General features: G+C 52.6%; 1 protein-coding gene across 1 annotated transcript; it reads right to left on the bottom strand.

Moving 5' to 3' along the window:
* Positions 1-2936: 2936 nt before the first annotated feature.
* Positions 2937-6447, bottom strand: LOC104514148 (insulin-like growth factor II; the record flags this gene model as incomplete). Its single annotated transcript, XM_010157719.1, has 2 exons — positions 6376-6447; positions 2937-3099 (listed from the first exon to the last, which is right to left on the bottom strand). Coding segments are annotated over exons 1-2 (235 nt in total), but the record flags the coding sequence as incomplete, so codon positions are not given.
* Between the last annotated feature and the right edge of the window lie 3513 nt (positions 6448-9960).

A 9960-nucleotide genomic window follows, 5' to 3' on the forward strand; every position in this document is an offset into this window, starting at 1 on the left:
CGACCCTACCGTAGAGCCACGGCAGGATGCTGCCACCTTGCCGGCACCTGCGGGCCAGCCCCGAAAGCCTTAAAACTCAAGAGAGGGAGGAATCACGGCAAAGATGGAGAGTAAAGCATGCATGGCTCCAGCTGCAGCTTGCCCAGTCACCCCTGGGACACGGTGTAGGGCTGGCGTGGTGCACATCGCCGTGCCCACCCTGCATCCCACGGCCAGGTGACCCTGGCACTGCCGGCTCCTGCCCCCTTTTGCTGCCCCAGCTCTCGGAGGCAGCTTCAACCTCCTCAGCCTCAAGCACCTGCCAGCCACGATGCCTCCAAGGGCAGCTGGGGGCTGGGACTCACTCCCCACACCAGTGGACACATGGGCATCCCAGTTACCACAGGGTGCACCCTCCTCAGTCTAGGTTGCATATTTCTCCATCGCCAGATGCTGGGGGGATGAAACACCATCAGCACGCTCCATCCACTTGCATGGATACAAACAGCGCTGTATTTCAAAGAACGCTTCGCTAGCTACCTGCTCCCTCGTAAGAATCCAGAGCACCATTTAAGTACTTAAATCACCACTGCAGCAGAAAACTGATAACGAATTTTCAGTATTTTTGGGATTTTTTTCCAGGATTACCAGTTGGATGCTTGCAACAAACCCCATCCAGCAAACAGACTCCACCTGTACCTGAGTGACAAGGCCATCCAAGTCATTACCTCCTATAAGAATGACTGAGCTAGTGCAGTCTGCTCATCAGGACACATGTCCCACACTGAACAGTGCTCATGACAAAGCCAGACCTGGTTTTACAACGGAAACCCGCAATCGTGCGACATAATTGTGCCCTGTTGAGCCTATACATTGACAATAGTGTAGCCATGAGGATTTAGGAGTGAAGATGAATATGGTCAGGAGATCACTTTATGAGGCCAACCGTTGGAAAAAAATGAGGCAAGCTGGGGATGTCCAAACCCTTCATCAAGTAGAGCCATCTCCCAAATGCCTTCAGCCCTGCATAGCACAGGCTGGCCAGATGCTGAAGGGATTAAAATATGAGGCTAGGAGGCACTTTCCTTAAGCCCCAGCACCTGGGCTCTCCAGAAATATTCAAAAAGAAGAAGGGGAGATCATAGAATCATAGAACGGTTTGGATTGGAAGGGACCTTAAAGACCATCTAGTTCCAACCCCCCTGCCATGGGCAGGGACACCTTCCACTAGACCAGGTTGCTCAAAGCCTCGTCCAGCCTGGCCTTGAAGATGGAGATGAGAGAGGACAAAAACCAAAAATAAAATCAAGAATCCCCTTGCAAGCACCACACCAGCCACTTGGCACCAAGCAACTTGTCTGCCTTTGGAAGTGTTTTTATTTTGGCCTGGGTGGCTGGGTTATTTGAGGTGAAAGGAGGTCAGTTTGTCCATGAAAAAAAAGCCCCATTCCCTTTCATCTCCAGAGATGGGAAGGAGGGAAGAGAAACCATGGGGGGGATACGGATGCTCCTCTACATATAGAGGAAGAGGTGTGCGAGCGGGAGAGGAGCTCGCCTCCTCCCATGCTGGTAAGGCCAGCCCGGGACCTGCCACCTCAGCTGAGCTCCAGCATGGGGCTTTTAGGCAGAGGAAAGTTGGAAGGAGGACGTAAGAACAGAAAGGCAGCTAAATTGCAAACCCTCACCGCTCAGTTCAGAAGAGGAAGGAAGCATGCCAGGGCATCCCCAAAAGTGCTGCCTGCCACTAGCACCTGAGGGGCCATGAAAACATCCTGCTGCTCAGCTGGGACAGGGCAGGGCGATCACCCCCAGCTAGCTGCAAAGCCTCCTGCAGCCCAACTGCCTGCCCAAAATCACACAGCCTAAACCCTGGCTGCTGCCGGACGTGGGATGGCTGCACCTCTTCTCATCTCCTAACTTCTCAGTGCTCCATTCCCTGCACAGGCAGACTGGAATGAGAGGGAGGATGGCTTTCAACTCCACTGCTCAAAAAAACATCCTGTTACTTGAAAGTGACTTTTTAATTCCTTTTCCCGGGGAAAAGGCAGAGGCAAGAATACCAAATACATGGCACCACATGCAGTTGGTATCTTCGTCCTCTTTCTCCCTGTTTGTCTTTGAGTCTTTCCTGTAGTCAGTCACTGCAGTTCAGTCCTCAGTGGGCAGCAGGACACAGGGTCTTCCCTCTCCCAAGGAGAACAGGGAACCAAAACACCAGAACAAGGCGTCACACTCAAGGCACCTTTGCCCATCGCTACTGGTTTACTCCTCCTCCCGTTTATCAGCTAATCCATTGTACTGTCAATGATCCAAACCTCCAAAGCATCCCGGCGGAAAGCCTGCCCCAGCCAACTGTCCTGAAGCCACCTGCAGTCTGTGGATCACAGCAGCACTGCATTTGTTGGCAATAGCTGCACTACAGAAGGGTAAGACATCCCTCTTCAGTGACAGGTTCGGCAGCAGGTAGCCAGGAGGACACAAAGCGTGTTTTGGGAGCAGCCTAGAAGCTGCTGCTACAAGCAAAGCCTACCCAGAAAGGAGGAGTGCTCACCTCCCTGCCTGCTCCCAGGATGCAGCAATTAGGCAGCAAGGTTTAAAAATAAGCCAGGGCCTAAGCTCAGCAGAGAAATGGCTGCAGACATCCTCATTATTTTAATGACTTGCCCGCATCGCCAGTGAGCCAACCACCTCTGGCTCCCCAGCAATATTTGACTTTCCTGAGCATCAAATGCAGGATCCATAGGACTAGACTGTTCCCAAAACCAGCACGAGGTGGGTGCATGTCACCCTGACCACATCACTTTTCTCACTCCTCTCCTGGCCTACCGCTGTGTACAAGGCAATCACAAAAAAGCACCGGGCTGGAAAACCCCTCCTTTCCCTCCCAGCCTGGCTCCACCGAAGGAAAGGTGTGAGGGCAGAATCCTGCCCGCTGCCGGCAGCCCCCTGGCACTTACTGAAGTAGAAGCCCCTGTCCCCGCAGACGAACTGCAGCGTGTCCACCAGCTCCCCGCCGCAGAGGGTCTCCGCCGTGCCGTACGCCGCAGCCGAATCCAGCGCGTAGGCCAGGAAAGCCAGCAGCAGCAGCAGCATCCGCCTTGCCGCACACATCCTCTGCACCTGGGGACAGAGGCACAGCGTTAACATGGTGCAAGAGATCCCTCTCTGCCCCCTTCCCCAGGCAGTGACCCACACACACACACATCCGCAGCACGCCTGGGGCTTGATGCCCGGACATGTCAGGATGCTGCAGGGAAGGACCAGCAGTGCCCCGGAGGCCACTGGTGTGAGGCTGGCTCCCTGCGCTCGCCCCACTGGTCAGCCTCTCCGGCCAGACAAGGTTTGCATTGAAGCAGTTTTTCCATTGGAAAATCCCACTTCAGCTTACCTCTGAAAGGCTTGTATTTCCTCTGCTCTTTTGGCAGTGTGATTTTTTGTTCCATATAGATATATTTTATATAATTCAAATTATTATCAGGGGTTTTTTTTCCATTTCTGATGACAGTTTTTTATGCCCTACCTGAACACATGTTCTGCCAAAGCAGAAAAAAAAATGAACTTTCAACTTCTCCTAGAGTTGCTTTTGAGGAAAGCTGGGTTTTTCCAGGGATCGGCAGCCTTCACCCCAGGCGTGCGAGAGACCCGCATGGCTGCAGCTCGGGCAATCGAGGGGCTGATTGCATGAGCCGTGTTTGCTGACGAGAGCTGGGACCGAAGACATCCCTCAGGGGCAGAGCGGTCCCACAGGAAACGTGCCTGAGGCATCACCAAGGAGGGCCAAGGGGGTATCAGCCAGCACAGAGGATTAAAAAAGAAACTCCCTGGATATTTGCTAACTAACCCAAAGATTTCCCCTGACTCAGCTCTGGCAAACAGCTTTACCTCCGTATCAGCTTCTGCAGGTGTAAAGTGACCGTGCTATTGCCTCACTGGATGAGGCAAAGCCCATGGATGGTTCCAGGCTTTATAGTCCCTCAGAGATGAGCATCACTGTATATATCCAGCCAAATAGAGGTAGTGGCCAGATGGGTCAGCTCAAAACGAAGAGGGGAAGTGTGGCAAAACAGCAGCCACCACAGGGCAATGCTAAATCTCAAGAGGAGCATCTCTGCTCCCTGCTAATGCTTAGCTAAGACACTGGGTTTCACATCCAGCCTTCATCACCATAGCATCTGAGCAACTCGAGAATAATATCAGTTAATGAATATTACCTCACCCCCCCGGGATGCTCAGAGATGGAGCCGAAGCCCAGGATAGATTAAATGACTTGCCCAAGGTCACGGGGGAAGTCTGCAGCGCAGCCAGGAAATTAGCCCAGCCCTCCTGGGGCCCCGCTATGGTCCTGCCAGCAATAAAGCACCCTTGCTACCAATTTTTTACTAGTACATAGCTCAAATCATCATTGCTAGAAATGCACCATGCTTACAAGTTATGAGCTCTTCTGAGCGGTGAGAGCACAGGGATCAGCAGCAAGAAAAGCCAAAACAGAGGCTGCAAGGTCTAGGTGGGCTGAGGGGGCATAGCCCCTGCACGAGCTTCCATGCCTGTTGTGTTGCTCAGTCTGTGCTGGCAGAAACCAGCAAGGCTGGCAAAACCCCTCTAGAGCTCTGGACAAGAGAGGCAGCAGCCCTGGGAACAAACTGGGCTCAAATCAGCAAGTGATGTGACCAGGACCAGCTTCTCCAGTAGCACCAGCCCCTTCAGCTCACCTGAGGGGGCTTTGGTCTATATTACACAAGGAGCCAAGGGATGGCACTGGGCTGCGATTGCACCATGCTGCCAAGCTGCAGTGTTTTGCCACCAACACTTTTGCCCCTCATTTTTTTAATTAAGTTGCCAACGGGTGTTTACTGGGCCTCCCCACCATGACCACAGCATCACCTGTGCTGCTTGCCATGTCCCTGGTGCAGCAGCATCAGCAACCAGAATCCCAGCTGCCAAGAGACCAATGATCCCACTCCCTTTCCTTTTTCTTTTTTTTTATCACCTTTTTCTTCTTCTTTTTTTGGCACAGCTCCTGATTGTTGGTGTCCCCAGGGTGCAGGTAGCACCAGCAGCTCCTTGCTGGGGCGGCAGATGCACATCAGCCAGTGCTGACACCAAAGCCACTGACGTGGGACCTCAGGACACCCAAATAATCCCCTGTCCCCAATTAGGTTCATGCTGGCTGCGAGGGCTGTGGCTAACGAGCAGACTGCGCACTGGTCTCCTCCAAACCAGAGCCAACCCACCAGAAGGGGCTTGCTCAGTGGCACGGGTGACAACTGCAGCTTTTCCTCCACATCCAGTCTAAAGAAAGGGGTGAGATGCTCTGAAGTAAGGGGTGAGCGAGGTTTTGTTGACGGGACGATATCTGATGCTGGGGAGACCTGATACCTTCTGTGGAAAAAACCCTACACTCCTCGGAAAATATCTGCTTCTGCACAACCTGCACCGCAGGCACAAGGAAGCCCCAGGCAGCCTTCCCTGCCTCCACTGTGAGCTCTTGTAGGATGCCCATGCACCCCATAACTCCATCCAGGAAGCCCCCCTGAAGATGCAAGGACAGGAATGGCCCCAGTGCTGTCACCTGGGACTAACATGGAGGTGTGCAATGCGATGAAGTCCCCTTTTTACACTCACATCAACTGCCAGCCCTTTCCACCACAGTCACCTTGGCATCTCCCTGCTCCCTCCTCCAGCTATGTAATGAGAAACTGGGCAGCAAAGCAAAAAGCACCTTTATTTACTACCCAGTGCTGCAGTCTCTCTCCAGCTTGATGAAGCTGCAACCCAGCCCTTCCCTCTCGCTTTGGCACTGCCCTACTGACTGCACAGGTAAAGCCCCCAGGCTTCACCCAAAGGCAAATAGGCTCCTGGGATGCTGTCACTGGCCACAGTGCATCCCAGTGACCTTTCAATAGATCCTTCCCCTCTCCTACTCCTCAGGAGTGATGAGCAGCACCCTTGCAGGAGAGCTTGCACCTGCTCCATCACGGCTGCTGGAGCAGGAGCTGCTCCCCAGAACAGAGTGGCACAACCGTGTCAGCTGCACAGGTTGCATGTGGCTTCAGCTGTCATGGCCAAATCCTGCTCAGCATCGTGAGTCGAAGCCATATGAACCCCTCCAAGCCTTCATTCTCCACTGGAAATATGGGACAGCACTGGTTTTGGTTTCTATTCCAAGCGTTAGGACAGGGACAGAACCCTCAGCTGTGGGACAGCTGGACAACCCTTCACTTTTTATTAGAAAGCCTCTCTCACACAGGAGGTAACGGGAATAAAGCAGTGAGAGGTAAGCAGGACCTTTCCTAAAGGACAAGGTCTGGTGTCCATCAGGAGAGAGGCTACACCCAACAAAGGTCTATTCTTGCCAAAGCGTGCGGAATCAGCCTGCTGGATACCATTCCCCCTCACGTGCTGGCAGAGCTCCAGTGTGATCAGGATGCAGTTGTAACCAAGGGCAGTGGGAACAGCAGTGCGAGACATGCCGGGTGCCCAACAACCTGAGGTGTGAATTCCTTCTAATGAGTGCTCAGACCCCACACAGCATGCAAGAGGGTGATGCAAGAGGAATTTCTTGGTTGCACAGGTGCCCTGTACCATCCTGGGAATTGCACCTGAGAGCAGCTTTCCCGGCACAGAAGAGGCTCAGACAAGCCGTTGAAGCATGCTGCTTGCCTTTCCTTGCCAGCAGAGTCTGCCTTGCTCTCCATCCTTCACATCCCTCTCCTGCCTTCCCCCATGCCCCCAGGTCCCTATACAAAGCCAAGCTGCCACTGGACACAGCTTGGCCACGAGCTGCTATGTGCAGGATGCTGCCACTGTGTATTCCCCTCTCGCAACACACACGGCGGTACCCATGGCCAGGAACCCCCAAAAACTTCTCAGCATCCCCCAGCCAGCATGGACACACCAAGGGAGACGGTCCTCTCAGCACGGCTGCAGCCAGAGCGAGTCCGAGGGCAGGTCTGCAGTGGAGCCACCCTCCCGCCTGAGGCCAGAACAGGATTTTTTCAGCATTTGCTGCAGAATCAGCTGGATCAACGATTCCTGTCCAGCTGCTGTGGAGTCAGGGGCCAAGAAGCCACAATGTGCTAAAAGGCCCAGTTGCCAAATCTCGGAGGACAGCTCAGGCATCCCTTGCATCCAGGCTTGTGCTGAGCCAACCAAACCACGGTGCCTCTCTTAGGCAACAAACATCTCCCCAAAAATGGAGACTAAACCTCCTGTCTGACCTAATTCCTTCTTCAGTCTGGCCTTCATTACAATTTAATATGAACAGAACAACGTAGGAGGGAATTGACAGATGGCCCAGTCTGCAAAATTTGGATTTGGACAACAAAAATTAAAAAGAATCTCACTTCTCTGTGGACCAGTGCAGTGTTTAAAAGGGAGCATGGCAAAAAGTCATCAGCCTAAACCCAGCAGCATGTGCAGGAGGGGAAAACCCCAGTTTGCACATCCCAGCCTCCATCACCCTCCACCCCTCCAGAACAAAGCGGGCAGAGTGATGTTTCGCTATTCCGATGCTTGCCTGTGAGAGATGCTGAACATCTCTCTGCGTTGCTCCTCTCAGAGGGCAGCCCCAGGATGGCGGGAGCTGACCCGGTTTCGAGAACAGCTGTCATGAAGGGGCAGGACACAGGCCCAAGCCAACCTCCCACTTGTCAAGCGAGTGCCACCCCTGCCCATGGGCAGCCTCGCTGCGCCACGACACCCCAAGGTGCCAAGTAGGAAAGGGCTAGCAGAGGCCGGTGATGAGAGGCAGGTGCCTTGCCAGCTGAAAACCTGGGGCTGCACCTTGGGCAGCGGCACTGGGATGAGGTGCACAGCCGTACCTGAAGGGAGAGGAGCTGCCACAGAGCCTCCCTTTTCCTCTAAATGAGAAAGGATGAGATTTCCAACCACAGCTTGGAAGAAGCAATCTTCAAAACTTTTGACCATCGAGCTGTCAGGCAAATAAAACTGACCCAGGACCAGGGGTTTTGCTGTTTAGCTCAGGCTTGAAAAAAAAAAAAAAATCCTAATTCTTGGCACCTGGCTCGCATGACATTTATATGGCTGAGGTTGGCAATGCTGCTGCTATTTTTAGCCCTCACTTTTTTTGTCTTCACTGCTCGTCCCCATCAGCAGCCCACTCCGCCCCACGCTGGGGGTCACCTTTCCGCCTCCCATCCTGCAAGCAGGGAGAGATGCCTGCCTCCTCTGCCTGCGGGGCAGGGGTTGGGGCAGGCAGGGGAGCACTGCCTGCACCCCGTGTCTATCGGTGCTGCAGCAAGGACTACCGTAGCTGTGGAAAAATCAAGCTGAAAAAGGTGAATGGGGTATTCAGTACCATTTACTCACCCCACCGGGGAGTAAGAACGTATTGCACAAATTTTGGTATGCAGCCCAGAAACATTTGATTTATTGCATAAAAAAAAGGAAATGCAATCTTGCTTAACTCTTCTAAAGACAGCTGGCAGGACCCAGGGAAGGGATTTAAGTCCATTTTAGTAGCCTCACTTAACTCCTTTCTTTATTGTTCCTCTCTCCTTTCTGCATTCCCGTCCAAAACCTGGAGTATATCAGGGAAAGTTAACAGCAAGTTAAGCTGTTAAATCAGAAATTGTGGTGACTGGAGTCTACTGGCAAGTGATATTCCCACAACACGTTGAACTTGCTTTATGTCTTGGCGGAGGAGCTTTAACCCTTTCAGAGCCAGGCTGCAACTCCAAGGCGGATTCCTTCCCCCCATTGCCCCCACACCTCTCCTGACCCCTCACGCAAACGTGTTGAGGGAGGTCGGTATTTCTTTGCCCCATTAAGACACACGGCAGCCTCTAAAAGCAAAGACAACCCTAAGAAGGATCGGAGAGGTCAGTCCCAGGACACGAGCGGCGAGAGGGTGGGCCACTTAGAGTGCTCGTATACCCTGCTGGAATCACACCAACTCCTCGGTCCCTCTAAAAATAAGACCTCACCTGCTGTGTTTGCTTTATTTAAAAAAAGTACAGAAATGCTTTTCTCTGGTGCTCCACAAGGCAAGCCAGGCTCGCTCCAAAGCCTATGGGAATCAATGGGAAGACAGGCACTGACACCTCTGGGTTGCCTGGTCAAGGCAGCAGCCCTCCAGCCAGGCTGCAAAAAGGATCACCTGTCAGAAAAAGCACTGGGACACACACGCAGACACATTTTGGCTCTCGAATTTCATGTGGCAGTGGGAGGGGACCTGCAGTGTCAAATCTTTTATCCTTTAATGAATTTTCACAGGAGCTGGGATAGCCCCTTTGAAAGGCTGAGTGAACTTGTGTGGGTGTTGACAACATGGAGAAAGATTTACAGCTCTGACCCATTCACCCCCACCAAAATTGTCAAGTTGGGTCCAAAACAGCTCAGTGAAGCTCAAATCAGAAGTGTCAGTCAGTTTTATTCCTCCAGATGTCCTTAGCACAAAGTCACCCTCACAAAACCCTATGACCCAGGCTCCTCAACTCCACTCTAAATCAAGGCAAGACGAATAAAAATTCCCAACTCTCTGAACCCTGCGGAGTAAAAGGAACCACCACCACCACCCACCCACACACACGTGCAACCTGACAACAAATAAACCCAAAGAAAACCAGGCCTTGGCCTCCCAAGCACATCCCAGCATCTGCAAGAAAACTACAGACTTTGTATAGGAAGCCTCGACTGGAGGGTTGAAAGCAGCAGCCCTCCCGAGGTGTCTATTTAAAACCACCCACACAAACCTTGTTTTTACACTTGATTGCTCCACGCCGCCTGAGCGAGACCTGGCGTATCAGAAACCCTGCTAAAGTACCACTGGCTCGAGGCAAGGACTGGCTCGAGGCAAGGCAGCCACATCTGCTGGTACAGTTACGCTAAATCCGAGTTTCCTCATGTGCCCCAATTCCCTGCTGCTCAACAGAGTGCTAAAACCTTTCCAAGTTGCGCTCTTAAAACAATTACTGCAGGGAAAAGCAATTGGGAAGGAAGAAGAAGCAAAAAAAAAAAAAA

This window comes from Eurypyga helias, unplaced genomic scaffold (genome assembly GCF_000690775.1).
Source record: "Eurypyga helias isolate BGI_N326 unplaced genomic scaffold, ASM69077v1 scaffold41708, whole genome shotgun sequence".
Classification (NCBI taxonomy): domain Eukaryota; kingdom Metazoa; phylum Chordata; class Aves; order Eurypygiformes; family Eurypygidae; genus Eurypyga; species Eurypyga helias.